The sequence below is a fragment of the Diospyros lotus genome, chromosome 3 (genome assembly GCF_014633365.1).
Source record: "Diospyros lotus cultivar Yz01 chromosome 3, ASM1463336v1, whole genome shotgun sequence".
Taxonomy (NCBI): Eukaryota; Viridiplantae; Streptophyta; class Magnoliopsida; order Ericales; family Ebenaceae; genus Diospyros; species Diospyros lotus.
The window spans coordinates 13,222,350-13,247,052 of NC_068340.1; the positions used below are offsets into that span (position 1 = coordinate 13,222,350).

Genomic DNA, 24,703 nt, shown 5'->3' on the forward strand with positions numbered 1-24,703 from the left:
TATAAGGAGGTAGATACAAACTCATAAAATTATAAATGACAAATAACCAACCCTATAATAATAACTAATATTATAGCAGAAAAATAATTAGTTTCTTCTAACTGCAAAAGAGGTTAAAGGAAAGAAAAAATTATAGCAGCATACTGCAAAAAATAATTAGTTTCTTCTTATTTCTTTTGCAATTAGAAGAAAAAAAAAAATACAGCAGAACAAATAGAAAAACACTTATATATACAAGGCAAGCACCTCATGAACCTTGCAGGAGGCGTGTGCCTAGGCAACACCTCAAGCATGATGTCGTGCCCTCCGTGCGCATTGTGCCTAGGCACACCTTTGACAACCATGCACACAAACTCTAATCTGGTGAAAAATATGTTGACAAAGTTTATAACTCGAGAGAAGTTCAACAAATACAAAACTTCACTTAGGATCAAAGCCCTCGATGATTGGCTTCATTGAAATGTGTCTTCAAATGGGAGAAAAGTTAGGAGATTATTCATACCTTAAGTCATATTTATCTAAAGCCACATTTTGTAATTCTAAAAGGAGGCTAACTCTATTTAGGTAATAATGGTGGTTAAATATGATCAAGAAAATTATCATTGATTCTCTTTGAAATAATAGTGGTTAAAATGTGATTGATATAATCACAGGGATAATCACGATTGACTCACTTTGAGATAAACAATAGTTAAGATGTGATTGAGATAATCAAGGTTTGTGGTTAAGGAAGAATAAGGTGGTTATCTAACCAACCTAGGTCTCTTTTATATCTATCTTGTAGGGTTATTGCTATCTCCTTTTCATTTCCCCTTTAGATAGGGGTGGGATTCAAGAAATTGTATTCTTCTTCTTTGTATCAGTTGTTAGCATCAATATAAAAGCTTGAATGGAGGTCTTGCCTGTGGTTATAGTTGAATTTCCAAAACACGTTATTTAGTGTGATTTCTTCGTCTCTGTTAGATTTCTATTAATTGCATATACATTCAACTTCCTACACTTGATCCTTTAATTATTCTAACACATCCAAGAACAACTAGGTCCCAAGCCACATAATCTATGCACAGAAAGGAAGAGAGACAAACATACAGTGGCATGTCATGAGTATGAATGGTCATACTGTTCTAGAAAACTACATAGATCACTTTCTAATCTATTCCCAATGCTTCAAAAGCCTATAGGTATTCCCCTAGACATGTCAAGCTGGAAAAGATCTCTTTTTCATATCCAAAGGGATTAGACCTGTTTTGTCCCCAGAAAAAGACAGTTCAATCCAATGGTTTAAGTTTGTGCTCAATTTTGTTCTAACTAAGCCATTTTGAGAAGAAGAAATGAGTGATGGAAAATAAAGCGATGAGCAATTAAGTGCGAGGATATCTAGATATATATGCCTGGAATTCAGGTGCAATTAAGTGCGAGGATATCTAGATATATATGCCTGGAATTCAGACGTCAACTTCAACAAGCTCTCTGGTGGAACAGTTTCTTATGTTGTCTAGAAGGCACAAATATAAATATATTTCAAGAAAGGAAGCGATTTTGTTGCAAATTTCATAAAGAATCAAACTTGCCTTACCTAAAAATAAATGTAGATGAAGGGACAAGAAAATGAGATTTGGAAGTCATGTTTGACATTTAAAAATAGATACAAGGGTCACATAGTTTTTCTTTAAAATAATATTATTCTTTGAAAAATTACCCAAACAATAGTGAGTAGAAAATAATTACCAGTTTAGCATCAATCACAAACTTTAAGAATTTTGTTTGAGTGTAAGAAACAATAAACGCTCTCACGAAGAGCATTTATTGCTTGCATAAAAGAAATACACTTGCCAAGTGCGTTTATACATTTGGCCTTTCCAAATACACTTGCCAAGTGCGTTTATACATTTGGCCTTTCCAATACTATGTTAGAAATTAGTATCAACGCAAACTATTTCAGTAATGTTTTTTTAAAATAATATTACTTGTAAAGAAAAACTCAGATCACATATCAAAAGAATACAAATTGCTTTTCTTCTTCTTCTGTTTTTTTATTTTTTATTTTTTAATTTTTCTTTTTATGGAAGGGGAATTTGACATGTCAAGTTAGATATGAAAAACGGTACCTCCTCAACAAGTTCTATGAGAGTCACATCTGATTTTTCACATTTGCTCTTCAAAAAGCTGTTCTCCTTTTTCAGTTCCTTCATTGATTTTCCCATCTGTTTATAAGAAGAATGGTATAGGAATTTGATAAATACATAAAGTTATTAAACGAATAAGAAAATGGTTGCAATCAAGAAAGAAAAAAACCTCTAAGGAATGATGTACCTTGTCAATCTCTTGCCTGAATGTTTGAAATACCTCATTGCTTTTTACAAGAGCATCCTACAAACACAACATTAACATAAGAGATCTAGCACAAGCATTATTAGGATAGGCCCTCTAACGATTAGATAACATGACAAGCTAAATTGATGCAAAAAATTTATGAATTGATTTCTGTCGGTTCTAGGTTGACTATAAACCTGATGGATAAGAACAGATTGAATGCCTGAGAGAATGAACAATGTTTTGATAGTAAAAACCTTCTAAGCACTTGTTATGAAATAAATGCTTAATTGAACTAATATAATATTAATTTCATAGTTGAAACATAAAAGAAAAGGGAAAAAGCCTACATATGATGTCTCCATCTTGTGTTTGTGGAGAAGGATTTGTGATAGGGATGAAGAAATGAAAATACATGTTGAAGAATAAAAAACAGTCTATTTCAAAGCAAGGTAAGGCTGCTTACAAAATGAGCTTCCCTAGACCCTCACAAAGCAGAGAGCCTCGTACATTGGGGATGCCCCTTTAGGTACACTCCATAAAATAGGTTCCCAAAATAGCAAAGGATTAGGATTGTTTTATATTTTCCCTTGAGATATTCAAAATTCTAGTCACTAAATTCCTAGTGATAATATGTTTTTATCAAATCCATGCTCTTTGGTGCTAACATAGATTAATGACAATCTGGAACTGAAAGAAAACTTTCCATATTCAATTCTTTTTAAATTTAGTAGAAGCATTCTGCAAAAAGCTACAAGACAATTTTATTTTTTTGAAATGATGTTAACCTGGAAGTGTTGGAACTTTTCTGCATCAGCTGCTAACTGTAAGCGCAAATTCTTTTCAGTTTCCTGCAATCGTGACACCTGTTGTTCATGCTGCATCATCACAGACTGTTCCTGGCGCAATGTCTCCTCATATTGCCGAATCTTAAACTCGGCAATATGGAGTTGCTCAGATTTCTGTGCCAACTGCAATGCAAGTTCTTAAATAAAAACCAATCCAAAGACAATGGATCGAAAGTAAACCCCAGAAATAGATAAAATTACCTTCTTTGCATTTTGCTCTTCAGAATCAGCATACTTTTCAAGAACCTCCTTCAACTGGTTTCTTAACCTGAATATGAAGACTTTGCTACATTACTGTAGATACTTAACAGTATATCTTATAGAATTATTGTTAAAACTAGAGTGAAAGACCAGAAGAAATAAAAAAATGCCAGTGATCTCATAAAATCAATCTAGAAGGGGGGGGGGAGGAGAAAGCCATTACAACAACATATCCAGCCTTTATCCCACTATGTGGGGTCGGCTACATAAATTCTAGACTTCCATGTATTTCTGTCTTTTGTCATATCTTCATTTAGGTCCATACACTTCATATCAAACTTTAATGTCTCTCCCAAAGTTTTCTTGGGTCTGCCTCTACCTCTTTTTTTGACTAATTGTTCCATTTCATCAACTCTCCTCACATGAGCGTCTCTTGGTCTCCTTCTCACATGACCAAACCATCTTAATCTAGTCTCTCTTATCTTCTCCTCAATTGGCACTACTCCTACCTTATTACGAATAACTTCATTTTTAATTTTATCTTTTCTTGTATGGCCACACATCCATCTTAACATCCTCATCTCCGTTACACTCGTCTTTTGCTCATGCTGGTATTTGACTACCCAGCATTCTGAGCCATACAGCAAGACTGGTCTTATAGCTGTCCTATAGAATTTTCCTTTCAGTTTTAATGGGATTTTACCATCACATAACACCCCCGATGCATTTCTCCATTTTAACCAACCTACCTTAATTCTATGTGCGATATTCTCGTGAATTTCTCCATCTTTTTGAATCACTGATCCCAAATATCGAAAATGGTCTTTTTTTTGTAAGATTTGGTCTTCCAATTTAATTATAACATCCTCCACTCTTGCATTCTTACTAAATTTACATTCCATATATTCTGTTTTCTTTCTACTTAATTTAAATCTCTTAGATTCTAAATTGTTTCTCTACAACTCAAGCTTAGTGTTCACTCCTTCTTTTGTTTTATCCACCAACACTATGTCGTCTGCAAATAACATACACCATGGCACCTCTATCTGAATATCTTTAGTGAGTTCATCCATTACTAGAGCAAATAAATATGGACTTAGTGCAGAACCTTGATGCAGTCCTATTGTAATTTTAAACGGTTCAGTATCCCCTCCGCATGTTCTTACCCTTGTCTTTGCACCGTGATACATGTCCTTAAGGGCTTGTATATAGGCTATTCTAACTCATTTCTTCTCTAAAACCCTCCATAATACTTCTCTAGGGACCCTATCATAGGCCTTTTCTAGATCAATAAACAGCATATGTAGGTCCTTCTGATGATCCCGATACCTTTCCATTAGGCGCCTCAGTAGGTATATAGCTTCCATTATTGACCTACCAAGCATGAAACCAAACTGATTTTCTGAGACTTTTGTTTCTTTTTTGAGCCTTTGCTTTATTACTCTCTCCCAGAGTTTCATGGTATGGCTCATTAACTTAATTCATCTGTAATTTTCACAGTTTTGAACATCTCATTTGTTCTTGTATATAGGAACCAAAGTACTCTTCCTCCACTCATCTGGCATCTTTTTTTATTTAAGGATCGCGTTACATAATTGCGTTAGCCAGGAGATACCCTCTTTTCCCATGCATTTCCATGCTTCTATTGGTATATTATCCGGTCCTGCCGCCCTATGATTTTTCATCTTTTTTAATGCTTGTCTTATTTCATTTGAACTTATGCGTCGATAAAATGTATAGCTCACGTTCCCTTCGGACTTACTAAGATATCCCAACCTAACTCTTGTGTCACCACCATCATTGAATAATTTTGTGAAATACTCTTTCCATCTCTCCTTAATCGCTCCCTCATTCACTAATACATTTTGATTTTCATCTTTTATGCATTTCATTTGATTTAAATCTCGTGTTTTTCTCTCTTTTGCTTTAGCTAATTTATATATATCCTTTTCTCCATCTTTTGTATCAAGTCGTTTATATAGATTTTCATATGCTTTTGACTTTGCTTCACTAACAGCTCTTTTTGCTGCCTTTTTTGCTTCTTTATAATTTTTTTGATTTTCTTCATTGTTACATTGATATACAGCCTTATAGCAAGTTTTTTTATTTTTAATTTTCAATTGTACCTCTTCATTCCACCACCAAGACTCCTTAAGGTTAGGGGCTCTATCATTTGTCTCTCCAAAGACTACCTTTGCAGTGCTTCTCAGGGCGTTAGCCATTTCTCTCACATTTGGTTTGTCTGTCATTTTCCATTCCATTCCCTTCTACCCCTTAATTTTTCTTTGAAGATTAATTGTTTCTCCCCTTTTAAATCCCACCACCTGATTTTTGGATTTTGTTTTATGTGATTTTTTCTCTTCCAATTTCTTACTTGAACGTCAAGTACTAGAAGTCTATGTTGAGTAGTCAAACACTCTCCCGGTATTACCTTACAATCCCTACAACATAACCGATCCTCTTGTCTCATGAGGAAGTAATCTATTTGGGTGCTTGATGTAACATTTTTATATGTGATTAAGTGTTCGTCTCGTTTTTTAAACCTAGTATTGGTTATGATGAGCCCATATGCCATAGCAAAATCTAGAATAGACTTACCCTCATTATTAATTTTCTCGAATCCACACCCTCCATGTACCTCTCTATAGCCGTTTTTGTCTCTACCCACGTGCCCATTTAAGTCACCTCCTATAATCACTTTCTTTCGTCTTGGTATCATTTGTATTAGTCCCTCTAGGTTTTCCCAGAATTTTGCTTTTATCTCATCACCTAACCCCGCTTGTGGTGCATATGTACTAAAGATATTCATAGTAATTCTTCCTAGACTAACCTTCACCATAATAATCCTATCCCCTATTCTCTTTACCTCCACTACCTTATCTACTAATTTTTTATCCATAATAATCCCCACTCCATTTTTCGCTCGATCATTTCCTGTGTACCATATTTTATATCCAGTTTCTGATAAAGTTTTTGCTTTTTTCCCTACCCATCTCGTCTCTTGAAGGCACATAATATTAATTTTTCTCCTAATCATCACATCTACCACTTCCATAGCTTTGTCTGTTAATGTTCCTATGTTCCATGACCCAATCCTTAATCTATGATTTTGTTTTTGGCCTTGACTTTGAATTTGATTTTGTTTTTGATTTTGATTTTGGACTAGCTTCTTTACCCACATCTGTCCAAGCAAATGCGGGGACCCTTGCTCATTTGTCACTACATCCGGGCGCTAATGCAGCAGCCCTAGCTCACTTGACACTACACGCGAGCAGTGTAGCGCATCGCTATGAAGGGTTACGCCCACATCCAAATGATTTTTCATAATTTTTCTAGAGTTCATGTTTTGGATCCGACTAAGTTTTACGTTGACTGTCAGCTACCTAACACAACCCTCCTCCTTTATTCGGGCTTGAGACCGGCAGTGGAAAACATCCCCAGGCGGAGTTGGGGAGGAGAAAGCCATTGCTGAATATAAATCTAACCTCCACCCAAATCACTCTGGAAAGCTAGATAAGGTATAAAGAATATTCTGGGTAAAGCCAATCACATGCAGAAGGCAAGGGGAATTTGTAATTCTTCTTCTCCATGTGATTAACAGAAGCAAACTGAGTTACTCTTTAGAATGTTTGCCCTATCCTCTGTTATATTCTTTAGAAGGTTCACCCTATGTTCCCCATGCCCATTGCCCATTCTCCAATCTCTTCTCCCTCCAACAAAAAAAGATGAAAAATCAACATAATAATAAAAATAATAATAATAAGCATAACAGCAAGGCACCAACTCAATTATGCTCTTCGATGTGCTACAGTAACAACTTTCAATAGATCAGGTATCTATACTACAGTAACAACTTATCATGATAACCATAATAAGAGTAATAGAAGATGAAAAAGTGGAAGAGCTATTTTGTGAAACTATAGCCAATGGATACCATGTTACCTAGACTCGGGTACAGGTGTTTGTCCAAATGTCTGATCCATCTAATTCACATATCCAACAAGGACACAAGGATAGGGCTAAATTTCATGCCTTTTAAATTATTTTTAAATTTATTTCAGATAAAATGGTGACCACAAATTAGTAGAGAAGGCATAGTTCCACATAAAATTCATTTAGTTTCAGTATATTTATTGTCATATTTGTTAACCATAGCAGATACATTACGTTTCATGTCCTATCCCAAGTCTAAAGTATAAGGCGTGAGTATTTCATAATTTTAGAAGATGATGATGACCCAATTAGAGCACCTCGTTAACCAGAAGCAAACAACATAAAGCTTGACAGCAATAAGAGTGCTATCTGCTATCCTATTTCCTCTGTTATCCACAATTTATCACAATGATTTACAATATATCAATGTTACCAAGAATGGAGGATAAAACAAAAATCCTCAGGCCACTGGTTCCCATAAACCTACATCTCATTCTCTTTTAGCTGAGACATGCATTCGTCTTTTTGCTCTTCCAGCTTGTAGCTTACTTCCTGCAACAATACATGCATGCATAAATCAAGTTACAAAATAATAAATCACACTCAAGACAAACTCAAGATGATAATCAAGAGACTTTGGCTGTTAGTAGTTACAAAAGGTAAAAGACATTGAATCACAAGGAAAAAACGGGCTTTTCTTGTATTCCTCAATGGTAAATGCTTTTCTGTAGAAGGAAGGCTCAAGCTTTAGGCCGAGAAGCACAAATAAAGGTATGGATGACATTGATGAAGAATGGATAAAGCCATATGAGAGGTCCAAGCTCAACTCTTGAAATGCCCCCTACTTTTCCATTAAAGCTAAAAGGAAAATTTTATAAGATAAGACCAACATTGTTGCATGGCACAAAATGCTGGGCAATAAAGCACCAATGTGCAAAAGATGCATAATGAGCATGAGAATGCTAAGAAAAAATAAAATTGGAAGTGAGGTTATTTATAATAAGATTAGACTAGCTTCTATTGAAGATCATATGCACGATATACAATTAAGATGGTTTGGTCATGTGAGAATAAGTACAATGGAACCTCTATAAGGAAAGTAGATGGAATGGAACAAGTCTTTAGCAACATAAGTATAGGAAGATCAAGAAAAAATTGTCGGGAGACTATTAGATACGAGTTATAAGGATCTTACAGATGAGGCTATAAACAAAAATGATTAGCGAGCTAGAATTCATATAGCTGACCCCACAGTGGGATTAAGGCATGAAATATTGTTGTTGTTTGGATAAAGCAAATTGAGATGCTACACAAGCAATGGGAAAAAAAAATGGTTTAGTCAAGACATGAGACCAACGTTCAATTCCATTCACAAGGAAGGCATACCTTCTAAGATCCAAGGGAAAAACCTAAACCAACCAACATTACTAACTCAAAATAAACTTTGGTGTGATTTGAAATTGAGCAAAGCTTGCATCATCCTTAGTGTTTAAAAATCCATGCTTTAAGCGAAAAGCACAACATGCTTAAGGCTTTATGTGTGTGAAGCTTAGTGACTTTAACTAAGAGCAATTAAAGAGCGCTTTTACTTGAGTTTCAAGCACAAAAAAGCACACCATAAAAGCTTTTTTTTTTTTTTTTATCAAACAAGTTGGATTTGCTTAAATTTTTGCAATGATGCAGTTGCTTGAATGAAAACCTTACCCAAAAGACAGTTGTTAAGATATGATAAAATCATATATACATTTAAACAAAAAAAAGAAAAAAGAAGACTCCATTGTATTTACTGAAAACATGTAATTAGGTGTAAATTAGAGAGTGCTAATATATTCTTGATTTTTGTGAATTAGGGATTGATGATTGATTCCTGACTGTTGTAAATTGTGGTTTGTTAATTGATTATAAATAAGGGATTGATAATTTTGAGATTGCTTGATTCCTGACTGTTGTAAATTGTGGTTTGTTAATTGATTATAAATAAGGGATTGATAATTTTGAGATTGCTGCAAATTAAGAGTTGATTGATTGGAGATAGTTGTAAATTGGGGATGAGTTTCTTTTACACTTTTTTTTTTAATGATTGTATGAACTTATAAATGGGTATAAAATATAAATAAAAAATGATATCTCATCATTTGTTAAATTTGCAACCCTCATTCTTATCTAGTTTTTTTTTTTTAATTTTTAATGATTTCTTTTTTAATAGTTTATATTTTTTATACTTATAAAAGTTTGTTACTCTTTTTTTCATTTATGTGCACTTTACTTCACTTAAGCGTGTGCTTTGCTTTGCACTTAAGCTTTGTAGGCGTTCTATGCTTAGTGCACTTAGTGCTTTTGAAAATACTGATCAGCCTTCTAGATTGTCACCCTTTCTTTTTTTTTTTTTTTTGGGGGGGGGGGGGGTTGTGCAGTGACAAGGAAGTAAAATGCTAATTGTATGGGAGGTTGCATCTTACTAGAACATAACATATTGGAAAAAATAGTAACAAGTCTACTCAAAATCAAGAAGAGATGACGTTGAAAAAAGATGAATAGTGTGAGAAAGAAAAACGTGACTCCAGGAATATAGATAGTAAGTGTGTAGCCAAACCTCAAGACTGTTCCTGTGCCCAATGAGATATCTTACTTTTTCCCTATAAACAAAGCAAAAATCTTGCTGGAAAGATAAGAGGTTCTCAAGGAAAAACAAGGAAGCGGCACCTTAATTGCATCTTGGAACTTGTTTGATAGATCTAATCTCAAATTCTGCCCCTCTGTTGATACTCGTTTGCACTCATCCTGCCAAGAAAAGAATGAGACATCAAATACCTACAAGATAAAATCATAGTATGTAACACATAGCAAATAGATCAAAATATCAAAATCATTATATGCAGACTCAAATTTAAGTTTTTAAACTACCTCTTCCATGATGATAAAATTTCAGTTATGAACAGGGAAAAATAAAGAACACACTAAAATAGGTACATTGTAATGTGAATCAAACTTGGAAATAATATTTTCATTCCTACTCAATCAATCCCAAACCGGGACTAAGAATATCAAGTGACCAACTCAATCTAAACAATTTTGACAACCCTTCTGAAGGAAGAGGGTGAATTAACCAAAGATCAGTAACATATTACATTAAACAAAATATGTATGCACAAGAACCCATGTTGGTAGGAGGATTCCGTTTTGTATGATCTGGAGAGAGAAAATAAGGCTCCCACTGCTCTATCAGATGTTTGGATAGCTCAAGGGAGATAAAGGAAGAGAAAAGGATAGACACCCTTGCAGCACAAATTTTAAACAAAACTAGAGACCATAAAGAGGAAAGAAAAGGGAAATAATAGTCACAAATTTGCCCCAAAATTGTGAATATATGTGATTTCCTTTTTACTCTCTTTTACTAACACTTTTCTATTATTTGCCATCTTCAGTCAATTCCCAAACAAGATGGAAGAATACCAATATTTTCTTATTCTCTCCTTGGGTAATTCAAAATACCAGTGCCCTTGCTTTTCGTTTCTTATTTATTTTTATCCTCTCCTAACTTAATTTTATCCTTTCTTTCATTTTTCTCTCATGGTTTCCCCAGGGGAACATAAATTCTCGGGGACCCTGGCCTGGCAGCTCCATGCATGTCCTCCTAAGAAATTGTGCCTGAACGTATCCATCTGAATTCCTGCCTACTCCTGCCAAAACTAACAGGTGAATGGATAAATTTTCCACATGTTACTCTCCAGTTCAACATTAGTACACATCAGTTATTAAATGAAGTTTCAGTGGGAAGCCTCCTGCAGCAAGCCACTTTCTTTTCTCTAGATTCCAACTGACAACATCAAGTAACTTCAGATTTTTTTGGATCAAACAACTGTGGGAATGATTCTTCAAGGTTTTGGGGGTATATGGTGAAACACAGGGAGACAAGCTAAATCCAGAAAACTCAGCAATTTTAGATATACGGGCACCAAAGACAGTTCATGAGATTCCACAATTGACTGGAAGGGTAGCTGCTTTGAAACACCATGTCATGTCCAGGTTAGCCGACAGGTGTTTTCCTTTCTTTAAAGCCTTACAAGAGGCAAAGGAGTTTCACTGGACTGAGGAATGTCAGAGATCTTTTGAAAGTTAGAAGGAATGCTCACTTCGCCACCTCTATTGGTGAAGCCTGAACTCGGGGATGAGCTGCTCTTCTGCTCATCTAATAGTCACTTGTCACTTGTCAGGATCCTGTCCTGACATAGGGTTTGATGAAGAACATAATGTAGAATGAGAGAGAGAGGGAGAGAGAGAGAAAATAGAGAGAAATTAGGGAGAAATAGAGAGAAAACATAGAGAGAATTGAGAAACTGAATTCAAGGCTTGATTCAATGTATCAGTACAAGGTGGTAAAGCCTTATATATGGCTATCCTCAGCAGTTAATTGATTACTGTGGAAAAATATGGCCATATACTTCATTGAATTAGTAGACATGTATATACAGAAGATGCTTACCTAGATATAGAAACAAATCCCCTAATTGAGCAACCTTCTATTTACAATAATATAAACATAATCACATCCTAATTAAAGCTTTAAATCTACAGAATACTAAATAATCACAACCTTGATTTATCTGCCTTGATTCACGACACTCTCTCTCAAGCTAGTGAATAGACATTGTCCATTTCCAACTTGACTATAATCTTGTGAAAGACTGGACTACTAAATCCCTTGGTTAGGACATCGGCTAGCTATGATTCACTTGGTATATAAGGGGTGCAAATAAAACCACTATCAAATTTCTCCTTAATAAAATGTCGATCAACCTTAATGTGTTTTGTCCAATCATGCTGCACAGGATTGTGTGCAATGCTGATAGCAAAATTATTATCACAATAAAGTTTCATTGGGCCATCTCACTTGAGTCTTAGATCTTCCAAAATAATCTTCAACCATAGCAGTTCACATATACCTTGTGCCATTGCCCGAAATTTTGATTCTGCCCTCGACTTTGCCACGATAGGCAGCTTTTGCTCCTCCAAGTAACTAAGTTTCCTCCCAAGAAAGTGCAATATTCTGTGGTAGACCTTCTATTAACAATTGAGCTTGCATAATCAACATTTATGTAGGCCTCTAGGGTGAGTTTACCCTCCTTTTTGAATAAAATCCCCTTTCCTAAGGTACCCTTAAGGTAGTACAAAATTCTGTAGTCTGCTTACAGGTGGAGTTCCTTGGATTTGTGCATGAATTGAATTACTATGCTAACTACATAAGCTATGTTCGGCCATGTGTGAGAAAGGTAAATTAGCCTGCCGACCAATCTCTGACATGCTTCTTTGTTTGTGTCCCTATCTCCCTCAGCTTCACCAAGTTTGTGATTAGGATCAATTGGAATGCTGGATGGTTTGCAAGCCATTTTTCCTGTGTCTCACAAAAGATCAAGGATATACTTGTGTTGGGATATAAATATCCCATGTTTGGACCGTGTCACTTCAATACCTAGTAAATATTTCAAATTCCCTAGTTCCTTGATCTCAAACTCCTCAGCTAAACATTTGCCCAAGTTCTGCCTCTCATTTTCATCATTTCCTATCACTATAATGTCATCAACCTAAACCATAAGGACTGTAATTGAACTTGAACCTAAGTGTTTTATGAATAAGGTGTAGTCCCCTTGGTTCGATTTGTAACCCATGACCTACATTACTTTGGAAAATCTCTCGAACCAAGCTTTGGGTAACTGTTTCTAGCCATATAGTGCGTTCTTGAGTCTGCAAACCTTAGTCCTAGTTTTGTTTCTGTTGAAGCGTGGGGATATGTCCATATAAATTTCCACCTCAATGTCTGTTACGCTAACTAGTTGTTAGTAGAGATAACAATATAATAGCGCTATTAGAATGTAAATAAATTGTTGTGCTTAGCTGGGGAAAATGTCCCAGCATGCAAAATCGCGTGAAGCGTAACCAGCGCACGCGAAAGCCACTTGTTCGTGCACATGGGTGAGGCCCAACAACTTTTGGCGCCCAATTGAGCTTGATCAGTATATAAACTGATCAGGGGCGCCTTATTGAGGATGTCGAATGAAATCAGGAAATCAGTTTCCTCCTTGATTCATTTCTCTCTTCTCTTTTCCCTCCAAATTCTCTCAAATCTTCTCTCTCTTTTCCTCTCGCCAGTCTCGACTACGCTTGTCAGATCAAAAATCTGACAAATTGGTATCAGAGCAAGCTCCGGGCCAAATTGTTTGAAGGCGATCGGATCAATGGCGAATGGTACTAGGATGTGTCAGATGGAGATGCAACTTCAACAGGTAACAGCGACAGTATCAGAGATGCAAGGAAGAGTTGAAACAATGGAAGAAAGGATAGGATCGGCGGTGGATAGGAAGCTGGAGGCTCTGGCCAATCGACTCAGGGGGGATATGCGCTTGCAAATCTGAGAGGAATTGCAAGAATTTCGAGATCAAGGGAATTTGTTGCGAGATCAGCTACAACAATTTATGTTGATGTTCGCAAATCAACCACAGGTAAGGATCTCCCCTGATTTTCCACCTAGAGAACAGACAAAACCAATTCTACAAGGAATTGGTATGCCACACCGACATGCGGGAATTACCGAATCAGAAGAAAAGCCAACGGTAGGTGATGAACTGGTAGTAAACCGATGGCGGGGATTTCCAATTCCTAAACTGGAACTCCCAACCTTCGAAGGTACTAGACCGCGATGGGGGTTGAGAAGGTGTGAGAAGTTGTTCGAGATTCACCAAGTACTAGAGAATCAGAGGGTGGCTTTGGCAGTAGCATATCTTCACGATGAAGGAGATGTGTGGTTCCAAGGATGGTCCAAGGTAAGAGCGAACTATAATTGGGAGGACTTCACCAAAGGCCTCAACGAAAGATTCAAAGAACGGGGACGGTTGGATATAGTACAAGAATTTAATCGCTTGAGACAGGAAGGCTCAGTGATGGACTATCAAGTGAAGTTTGAAGAACTCAAGTTCTTGATGCTCAATCGAAACCCCGGCCTCACTGAAGATTATTTTGTATCAAGCTTCATAGGAGGACTTAATGAGGAGCTTCGATCAATAGTACAAGTTCTTAGGCCCAGGACAGTTCCTGAGGCAGCGTAGGGGGCTTACCTACAGGAAATGACGTTTGACGCGTTGCTAAGAAAACAAAAGGGACAGATCAGAGGAGCCCAAGGAGGAATGGTATATCAGGGTGGTAGACCACCAGGAAGAGAGGCAATGAGGACGGGTCCTAATACCAGGTATTCCGCATTACTTGCACCCCCTCTAAATACGTTGAGCAGAGACAAGTTGTTGGAGCAAAGGAGGATAGCAGGACTGTGTTTTAGGTGTGGAGAAAAATATACACCAGGGCATCAGTGTAGGAAACAATTGTTGTTGTTGGACGGTGAAGAGGAAAGGGACGAAACAGAAGAGTTGGCAGCAATAGAAGAAGAAGAGGGCGAGGGCAGTAGCGCCATATCATTACACGCTATTAAAAAAGTGGCTAACAGCAAAGTTATTAAGGTAGAGGGGAAGGTGCACGATAATTCTCTTATGGTGTTAATCGACAGTGGGAGTACCCACAGTTTCATTGATGAAACGACGGCTAAAAGGATGGTGGCCAACAGCGAGGACACAGCCATTATCAATCGTGGTAGCCAATGGAGATAAAGTTCTCAACAAATCAGCTTGCATGGGGTTTTGCTAGGAGATGCAAGGGGAGGAATTCCAGGCTGATCTTAGACTACTCAGATTGGGGGGCTGCCATATTGTGTTGGGGGTAGATTGGATGCGGGAAGTGAGTCCTATTAGTTTTGATTTTAATAACTTGGAAGTAACGTTGGATAAAAAGGGGAAGAGAGTGGTTCTGCAAGGCCACATGGAGGTAGAAGCATGCAAGCTAATAAGGGGCAAGAAGTTACAACGAATGTTCAAAAAGAAGTGGGCACAGGTGGCTTATTTATTTTCCATTGAGGCCAGCGATCAGCAAGGGAAGCAATTTCAGACAGTAAGCTCAAAGTCTTCGCAACAAGTACTCGAACTGACCCTTTTAGATTCATTGTTGAATAAATATCAAGATCTCTTCGTAGAACCTAAGACTTTACCTCCTAAACGTTCCTTGGACAATACTATACCTCTCATACCCCAAGCCGAACCTGTTAACATCCGTTCTTATCGGTATCCACCTAAACTCAAATTCGAAATTGAGAAAATGGTCAGGGAAATGTTAGATCAATCCATTGTCCACCCAAGCCACAACCCTTTTGCTTCTCCTGTCTTATTAGTAAAAAAGAAAGATGGAACTTGGCGTTTTTGTGTTGATTATAGATAGTGTAACGCCATCACTATTAAGGACAAGTTTCCCATTCCCACCATTGATGATCTACTTGATGAACTCAAACATGCAACCATATTTACTAAGCTAGACTTAAGGGCTGGATACCACCAAATTAGAGTCCATCCTGATGACACTTTCAAGACAGCCTTCCGAACACATCATGGGCATTTTGAGTTTACCGTAATGCCATTTGGCCTCACAAATGCCCCAGCTACATTCCAAGCTCTTATGAACCAGATTTTTGAACCCTACCTTAGAAAATTTGTACTGTTTTTTTTTTTATAACATACTAATCTACAGCCCCTCTTTTGACCAACACCTTACCCACCTTAGGGCTACATTTGAGATCTTGCGATTCAATCAGCTATGTATCAAGCAGTCGAAATGTGCCTTTGCACAGTCCCAAGTCGAGTATCTCGGACACATTATATCTGGAGCAAGTGTGGGAACTGATCCGAAGAAGATTGAAGCCATTATGGCTTGGCCCAAACCTGCAAGCATACGGGCCTTAAGGGATTTTTTGGGGCTTACTGGTTATTATCGGAAATTTGTGAGGAACTATGGCTCCATAAGTAAACCTTTGATAGAAATGTTAAAGAAAAATGGACTCCAATGGAACACTAAGGCAGAAGAGGCCTTTGAGCAGTTAAAAGTAGCTCTGAGTAGCGTGCCTACATTAGGGCTTCCTGATTTTGATAAGCCCTTTACATTAGAAACAGATGCAAGCAACACTGGCATAGGAGTAATATTGATTCAAGATGGAAGACCTTTGGCTTTTCTCAGCCAAGCCTTAGCCCCAAGACATCAGGGCCTTAGTATCTATGAGAAAGAGCTGATGCCAATGCTAATGGCAGTAGAGAGGTGGTGCCACTACTTGGAAGGAGGAAAGTTTATAATCAAAACAGATCATGAGAGTTTGAAATACATTTTACAACAAAGGTTGCACAACCAATTACAGAAAAAAGGTATGTCTAAACTCATGGGCTTAGACTATGTGATCCAATACAGGAAGGGAAAAGAAAATGTTGCAGCAGATGCATTATCCCGCTGTCATGAAGAAGGGATGGCCGCAACTATATCTACAGTGGTACCCGATTGGTTCCAAGAAATTACTGACAGCTACCACGAGGACAGATGGACCAAGGATCTCCTAGAACAGCTAATTGTGAACACTACCAGCAAACCAGGGTACTCACTTACCAACGGAGTGATAAGATACAAAGGCAGGATAGTGATCGGTGATTGTAAGGAACTGAAGGACAGGATATTCATGCGTTGCATGGATCCCCCATCAGAGGACACTCGGGTATCCAAAACACATACCACAAAGTCAGACAGTTATTTTTCTGGCCGCAACTAAGGAAATATGTGTGGGAATATGTCTTGAGTTGTGAGGTTTGTAGACGATGCAAGCATGAAACAGTGGCCCATCCCGGCTTGCTTCAACCTCTAGAAGTTCCAGATTGCGCTTGGACTAATGTTACTATGGATTTTATTGAAGGCCTACCAAAATCGGAAGGGAAGGATTGTATCTTAGTAGTTGTAGACAGATTCATAAAATTTAGCCACTTCATCGGCCTAACCCATCCATTCTCTGCTCAGGAAGTGGCTAATGTGGTAAAGCTACACGGCGTTCCTAGATCAATTGTCTCTGACCGAGACAAAATATTTACCAGCCTATTTTGGAAAGAGCTTATGAAAGGCCTCGGAACCAAACTCCAAATGTCTACAGCATACCATCCTAAAACGGATGGCCAAACCGAACGCGTTAACCAATGCCTGGAAGGTTACCTACGATGCTTCAGTTTTGTGCAACCCAAAGGATGGCATAAATGGTTGGCAATGGCGCAGTGGTGGTACAACACTAACTTCCACAGCTCACTTAAGATGACCCCATTCGAGGCCCTTTTATGGTTACAAACCGGATTTACTTCCTGCCCTAGGAAGTCACACAACAGTAGCCACCCTGGAAACCTACCTCTAACAGAGACAAGAAGTATTAAGAATGGTGAAAGATGAATTGGCCAAGGCACGTAACCGAATGAAACAACAAGCTGATCGAAAGAGAAGCGAACGAGAATTTTTTGTAGGGGATGAAGTCTACTTGAAGCTCAATCCGCAACATTACAAGGCATTGAATAAACAGCCCATTTCAAAGTTGAATCCTAAGTTTTATGGCCCTTTCAAAATTGTAGAGAAAATTGACGCTGTGGCCTACAAACTGGAACTACCTGCTGAAGCAAGAATACATCCAGTCTTTCATGTATCCTTGCTGAAAAAATCAATGGGCAGCCAAAGCTCTATCTCGAGCTTACCTCCTATAGTGAGAGAAGTACCTCCGGAGGTAGTCCCCATGGCCATCGTAGACAGACGGGTGATACACCACAATGGCATTCCTATGATTCAGGTGTTAGTTCAATGGTCTTCCTTGCATTCCGACAACAATACTTAGGAGTACTTACCAGAACTTCTCCAGCAATTTCCCAATGTGGCAAGCCTACTACATATTTCTTGCGGACAAGAAACATTTTAAGGGGCCGGGATTGTTACGCTAACTAGTTGTTAGTAGAGAAAACAGTATAATTGCGCTATTAGAATGTAAATAAATCGTTGTGCTTAGCTGGGGAAAATGTCCCAGCATGCAAGATCGCGTGAAGCGTAACCAACGCATGCAGAAGCCACTTGTAAGTGCACATGGCCGCTTATTCGTGCACATGGGCGAGGCCCAACGGCTTTTGGCGCCCAATTGAGCTTGATCAGTATATAAACTGATCAGGGGCACCTTATTGAGGATGTCGAATGAAATCAGGAAATCAATTTCCTCTTTAATTCATTTCTCTCCTAAATTTCTCTCTTCTCTTTTCCTCTCGCCAGTCTCGACTACGCTTGTCAGATCAAAAATCTGACAATGTCTTCGTGCAAGAATGCAGTCTTCACATCAAACTATTGTAAAGGCCAGTCAAAGTTAGTTGTTTGAGTGTATCCTTTAGTTACCAACCTAGCCTTATATTTTTCAAGTGTCCCTTATGCTTTATACTTGACTGTGAAGACCCATTTGCATCCCACCGGTTTCTTTCCTTTTGGTAAATCCACAAATCTCCCAAGTATTTATCACAACCAAAGAGGAATTAGAGGGGTAATGTTGTCATTAGTTACAATTATTTGTTAGGACATGCTATTAATTCTGTTAAAATGCACATGGGTGCTATTTCTAGATTTTACTTTCAATTGAACAATTTATAAATAGGCTCTAATACGTAGAGAAGTGTATGTTGAAATGATATGTTGAATCAGATCTCTCTCCTTACTTTCTCTCTCTCGTTCTCCCTTGTTTTCCCTCCTTTTTCTCTGTTTTAGTTTTGACTCTTCCTCCAATTCTTCTTTATTTCTCTCCCAAATTCTTCCAATTTCCTTCCTAAACCCTAGTCAAATTAGAGGGTCGTAACATTTGGTATCAGAGCTGTTTGGTCCTTTGTGGTTCTCTTTGCCAAGTAATTTTGACGGTTCAAGTCGTGATTTAAAAGTTCTTAGCAGTTAACCACGGCAATTCAGAGCATCTAATTTCGACGAGCCAAGAGATTTTCGGTGCTTCAGGCGAGTAAAATTTGGCTGATAATTGAAGCAGATTTAGGTGACTGAAGCGAGAAGGAATAGCGCCAACAATTTATGGCGAATTGTAAGAGATGTCAATTCTGTAATCCAATTCGACTTGAGTTTTGAAGGTGATTTCAAGAAGCCGCAACAGATCCAATAGCTTCTCGGATCCAATTGATTCTTGAGGCTACTGAATTGTGTATTAGGTGAAGTCTGGCGGTGATTGGGCAAGAAGGAAGACGCGATTCAAGAAGTGGATCAAAGACGAATTCAAAGCCGATGGTCCTTGGGCTACTGAATTGCGATTGAGGCGAGTCAGGATTCGAGCAATGGAAGGAAGCAGTTAATTCCGATATGACTCTTAAAATATCGAAGACAGATCATAATGGTATCAGGATAGGTGATTGCTGATTAAAGGCGATTGCAGAGCAAGGCTATTCTCAGAAGCTAGTTGTAGGCAATTTTTAGAAATTTGCAACATATCCAATTGATCAAGGTCCATCGTCAATTCAGTTAATCGAAATTGAATTGAATTTGAAAAGCGAAGCTGAGCATAGCCAACTTTGGCTCGGGAGTGAAGACTACGCAGGCCGAAAGAGTTCCAACGGGATATCAAGTGGAATTCAATGGCAAATTAGAGGGCGTAGCAGAAGTGGATATTAAGCAATCGCTGAACAACCGACAGTGCAATCCAAGAAGAGGACTGGGATCAAAGGCGTTAACATTCAGATCTAGGTCGCTATAGGTAACTAAGGTGATTTAGTGAAGCATTCCAACAATCCTTGATTCCAGAATTGGATTTGAGGGCTTGTTGATTTGTGGTCAAGGCAGAGAGAATGAGGATTGAGTCTCGATTGGATGCTATCAAAATTAGGATACGCCAGAACCAAGAGCAGGTGGATAACCGCTTGGAGACCTTGGACATGGGGGTTCGGCAAGCTCAAAAAGAGATCAGTCGGAGCCGATCGGAGTATGCGGCCAATTTGGACTGAGTCGTTAGCGGGCTCCAAGAGGAAATTGCTGGATTAAGCCAACAAATCAGTTAGCCTCTCGATCGACTTTCCTCCCTGGGGCTTCATTGGTGCTAATCCTAATAACGCCAAGGGCGAGGCAGAGGCCTAACGATCAAATGGAAGCAAGGGATAGGGTGGAGGCAGAAGAAGACAATTTAACCCGAGGAATTGGAGGCAACCACTCTAACCCTCCAGGACCACGAATGGACATTCCCCTGTTTGAAAGAGATAGACCTCAGTAGTGGATCTGACGGTGTGAACGGGTGTTCTACCAATACCGAGTAGCTGAAAGGGAGAAAGTGAACATGGCGACAACTTATTTGGATAACGTTGCAAACACTTGGTTTCAAAATTGTTGCTGAGGAAAGATGGAATGGTGACGCAGCGTGTAGCGCGTGTGTGAAAAAAACACACCAAAATAAACCCTTGAAAGAGGAAACTTCAATGGCTGAAGCTTGACTTTCAAGAAGACGCAAAAACAAAACTATTTTGCTAAGAAAACCCAAAGAGGTTGCTAAAATTTGATTGAGAAAAACTTGATTACAAACTCTAGGTTCTAGGCATATTTATAGTATTTGGCTAATCCAAATCCATCTAATATTTGTAAACAAAATCCAACTAAAATCCTAATAAAAATAAATCATAAATAAAAGTTAACTAGAATTCTAATAAAAATAAAACCCTAATCAAACATAAAGTAGAATTCTAAATCAAGTAGAAACATGAAGTAGAAACCTAAATCAAGTAGAATCATGAATTAGAATCCTAAATCAAGTAGAAACATTAAGTAGAATCATAAATCAAGTAGAATTCTAAAACTTAAGAAGTATTAAAATATTGTTCCAGTGCTACTATTCCGGTGATACTGTTCCGGTTTGGTCGGGTCGGACTTGGGCCGAGTCTTGATTGGTGACCGCGTCATTCACCTCTACTTGAGAAAAAATTCGACCTCAAATTTTGATCCGAGTAGGACAAACCCACATTTGGCAAGTACAAAGAGAAATTAGCCACATTGAATGTTTAGAAATACCTATATGATTAGGCAAATCCACAACATAAGCATTATCATTGGTCTTCTTCGTAATCTTGTAAGGACCATACTTCTTTGATTTGAACTTGTTTTGCTTTTCTGCTGGAATCCATTCCTTCTTCAAGAATATCATGACTTCATCTTCAACCTCAAATAACTTGTGCTTCCTATGCTTGTCAGCTGTCGCTTTGTACTTCTTATTTGTGCAACCTTTGCTTGACATTTTCCTGAACTGCTTGAACTTTTTTGCTAAGGGAACATGAGCAAAGGCATTCCTCCCCTTCTTAGCCATATCTGGGTTGGCATGGGTCCAACCATCGCCATGTTTGTTGCCATCTGCCTCCACTATATTATTACTGTTAGATTGAGGACGTTGAACATTCCATCTTGAGTGCTTTTCTAATATGATAAATTTTATCATAGGTCATTTTCTTTTCATCAGCTTTCTTGATTTTGACTCCTCAACAGCTTCCGAATTCATCTGTAGATTTTTCTTGCCTGGAGAAGTATTCTTTTGCAACTGTTTCGAATAGAGGCTTATTCCATGACTACCAGCACTCTCTCCATCACTTAAAATATTGATGCTTGAATCCTCCTTTAGTCTAAGCACTTGATCAGCTATAGCAGCAGCTGCTACAGCATTCTTAGTTTTAGAATCTAAATTCAAATTAATACCGAAAGTAGTTGCACTATCCAAGTTAACTAGCCTGGGAGATCCAACACCTCTATCTACAAAGAGACCCTTGTGACCATCTTGCTTTTGCAATTGCAAAGGTGAATATGTTCCTATTGCCTTCGATTCAACCATGCTAGAACTTGAATAAATTGTAGAAGAATCTGTTACCATGGCCTCCATCTCCTTTACAGTCGCAAGCCGATTAGAAGAAACGCCACCATCATTGGATTGTGAAGCAATGCCTGAGCCCTCAGGACTAGAAAATACCCCAGTATGAATCAATAACCTTGGAGTTTTTATCATGTTAGCAGTATAAATCAGACCAAAGTTTGCAAATGTTGAGGTTGCTGGGACAACATAATCTTCGAAGTCAAGCTCCAAACTCATCGAAAAGCCATTCTTTAGTTTATACTCATCGTTTCCCCAATGGTTGTGTTGCTGCGCATGCCTCCTAACCCCTTTACCACTAGAGTTGGCTATCATACGACCAAGATCATCCTCATCGTCGCTATCATCCATCATTGGTCTTCTAGGATTAATGAGGACAGGATTAATGGCTGGTCTTCCCGATTTAACATAGCCGGCTTGATTCACGCCATTAGTCCGGTTCCGATTATCCTTCACTCGTTGTAAAACGCCCAATTGGTTACGGATTCGCTCCAATTGTTGCTCCATTGTACGAGTTATTTCCCGTTGTTCTTCGATTGCTCTCCAAACTGCGGGAAGCCCCCGATCACCATCACAAGGCTGGTTGCTACTATTACCTTCAAGATTAGCCATCTGATTGGTTGATAAACCATTCTGATACCACCTGACGTAGCGTGTAGCGCGTGTGTGAAAAAAACACACCAAAATAAACCCTTGAAAGAACAAACTTCAATGGCTGAAGCTTGGTTTTCAAGAAGACGCAAAAACAAGACTGTTTTGCTAAGAAAACCCAAATAGGTTGCTGAAATTTGATTAAGAAAAACTTGATTACAAACTCTAGGTTCTAGGCATATTTATAGTATTTGGCTAATCCAAATCCATCTAATATTTGTAAACAAAATTCAACTAAAATCCTAATAAAAATAAATCATAAATAAAAGTTAACTGGAATTCTAATAAAAATAAAACCCTAATCAAACATGAAGTAGAATCCTAAATCAAGTAGAATCATGAATTAGAATCCTAAATCAAGTAGAAACATGAAGTAGAATCCTAAATCAAGTAGAATTCTAAAGCTTAAGAAGGATTAAAATATTGTTCTGGTGATATTGTTCCAGTTTGGTCTGGTCGGACTTGGGTCGAGTCTTGATTGGTGACCGCGTCATCAAGTAGAATTCTAAAACTTAAGAAGTATTAAAATATTGTTCCGGTGATACTGTTCCGATTTGGTCGGGTCGGACTTGGGCTGAGTCTTGATTGGTGACCGCGTCAAATGGAGTTGGCCAAAGTTTGTACATGCTCCCTGCAACTAGTTTGGGGAAAGGACGAGGACAAATGTCATTAAGGAATTCAATAAGCTGAAATAGAAGGGAACGATGGAGGAATATTAAGGGAAATGAGGCACTAAGAAACAACCTTTTCAATTTCCCAATTTCATTACAACTAGAGGGATTGAGAAAATCTGACAGCCTTATAGTGAAAAAGAGGATAGTAAGAAACTCAAACATAAACAATGGGAAAGGATGCAGCCAAATATGGGAAAGATGGATATTGATTATTAGGTTCCCCATGATGTATTTTTCAAATATCAAACTAAGCCTAAGCTAACAACACACGGTGATCTGTATTTCGAAGGAAAAGAGTTGGAGGGAAAGCTAAGGGAGATGAAGCCTGGGATGTTGCCACATGAACTAAAAGAAGCTCTTGGGATGCCTAAAGGTGCTCCTCCCCCATGGCTCATCAACATGCAAAGATATGATCCACCCCCTTCTTATCTACATTTGAAAATTCCTAGGCCGAATGCTCCTATTTCCCCTAAAGCTAGTTGTGGTTATCATCCTGGAGGTTGGGGCAAACCTCCTACTGATGAATATGGTCATCCACTCAATGGTGATGTTTTTGGAGTTTTGCAACAAGATCAGCCCACCTACGAGAATGAACCAGTTAATAAGACCAAACATTGGGGTGATCTGGAGGAAGAAAGAGAAGAGGAAGAAAATGAGGTGGAAGAAGAGATTGAGGAAGAGGAATTGGAGGACAACATTCAATCAATTGACAACCTCTCAAGCATTCCGACTGGTGTTAAGACTCTTGATGCTATTGATCTCCAGAAGCAGCAGAGGAAGGAGCCTAAAAAGCCTCTTTACCAAGTACTTGAGGAGAAGGAAGGAAGGATTGCACCGGACACCTTGCTTGGAGCATCCCATACGTATGTCATTGGCATGAGCACACAAGACAGGACAACAACTGCCAAAAGGGTTGATTTGCTTAAAGGTAGGAAATTAGATAGAGTTGATGTGACATTATAACCAAAAGAGTTGGAAGTAATGGACAATGTTTTGCCCGCAGGGAAGTTTGAATTTCTTCCTATGACTGAAAATGAGATGGTTGCAGGAATGACAACTCCACTGGAACCATTTTCAATGGTAATAGGGAAGAGGTGGATGGCTAGACTTGGTGTTGCAGCAAGTCATAGTATTGTTAAGGAAAAAGGAAAGAGAAAGTAAAAGAAAAGGAAAATACGAGAGGAGAACAAGAGAAGGCAAAGAAGAAACCAACTAGTGAAGATGGGCATCAGGATGAAAAATAACGGCTCAATGGTAATAACTTTCTTGGGGATAAGAAACCT

At 38.2% G+C, this 24,703-nt stretch overlaps 1 protein-coding gene and 1 pseudogene across 1 annotated transcript in view; one reads left to right on the forward strand and one right to left on the reverse strand.

Annotated features, from left to right (window-relative positions):
• Positions 1-24,703, reverse strand: part of LOC127797106 (uncharacterized) — a 91,872-nt gene that overhangs the window by 3,296 nt on the left and 63,873 nt on the right. The window contains exons 6-11 of the mRNA XM_052329643.1: positions 9,999-10,076; positions 7,783-7,847; positions 3,363-3,429; positions 3,102-3,284; positions 2,314-2,370; positions 2,109-2,204 (exon numbers count right to left, since the gene is read on the reverse strand). Of these exons, the coding sequence (XP_052185603.1) occupies positions 2,109-2,204; positions 2,314-2,370; positions 3,102-3,284; positions 3,363-3,429; positions 7,783-7,847; positions 9,999-10,076 (546 nt within the window). The remainder of the gene's footprint in view (positions 1-2,108; positions 2,205-2,313; positions 2,371-3,101; positions 3,285-3,362; positions 3,430-7,782; positions 7,848-9,998; positions 10,077-24,703) is intronic.
• LOC127797223 (uncharacterized) lies at positions 17,620-24,581 on the forward strand (annotated as a pseudogene).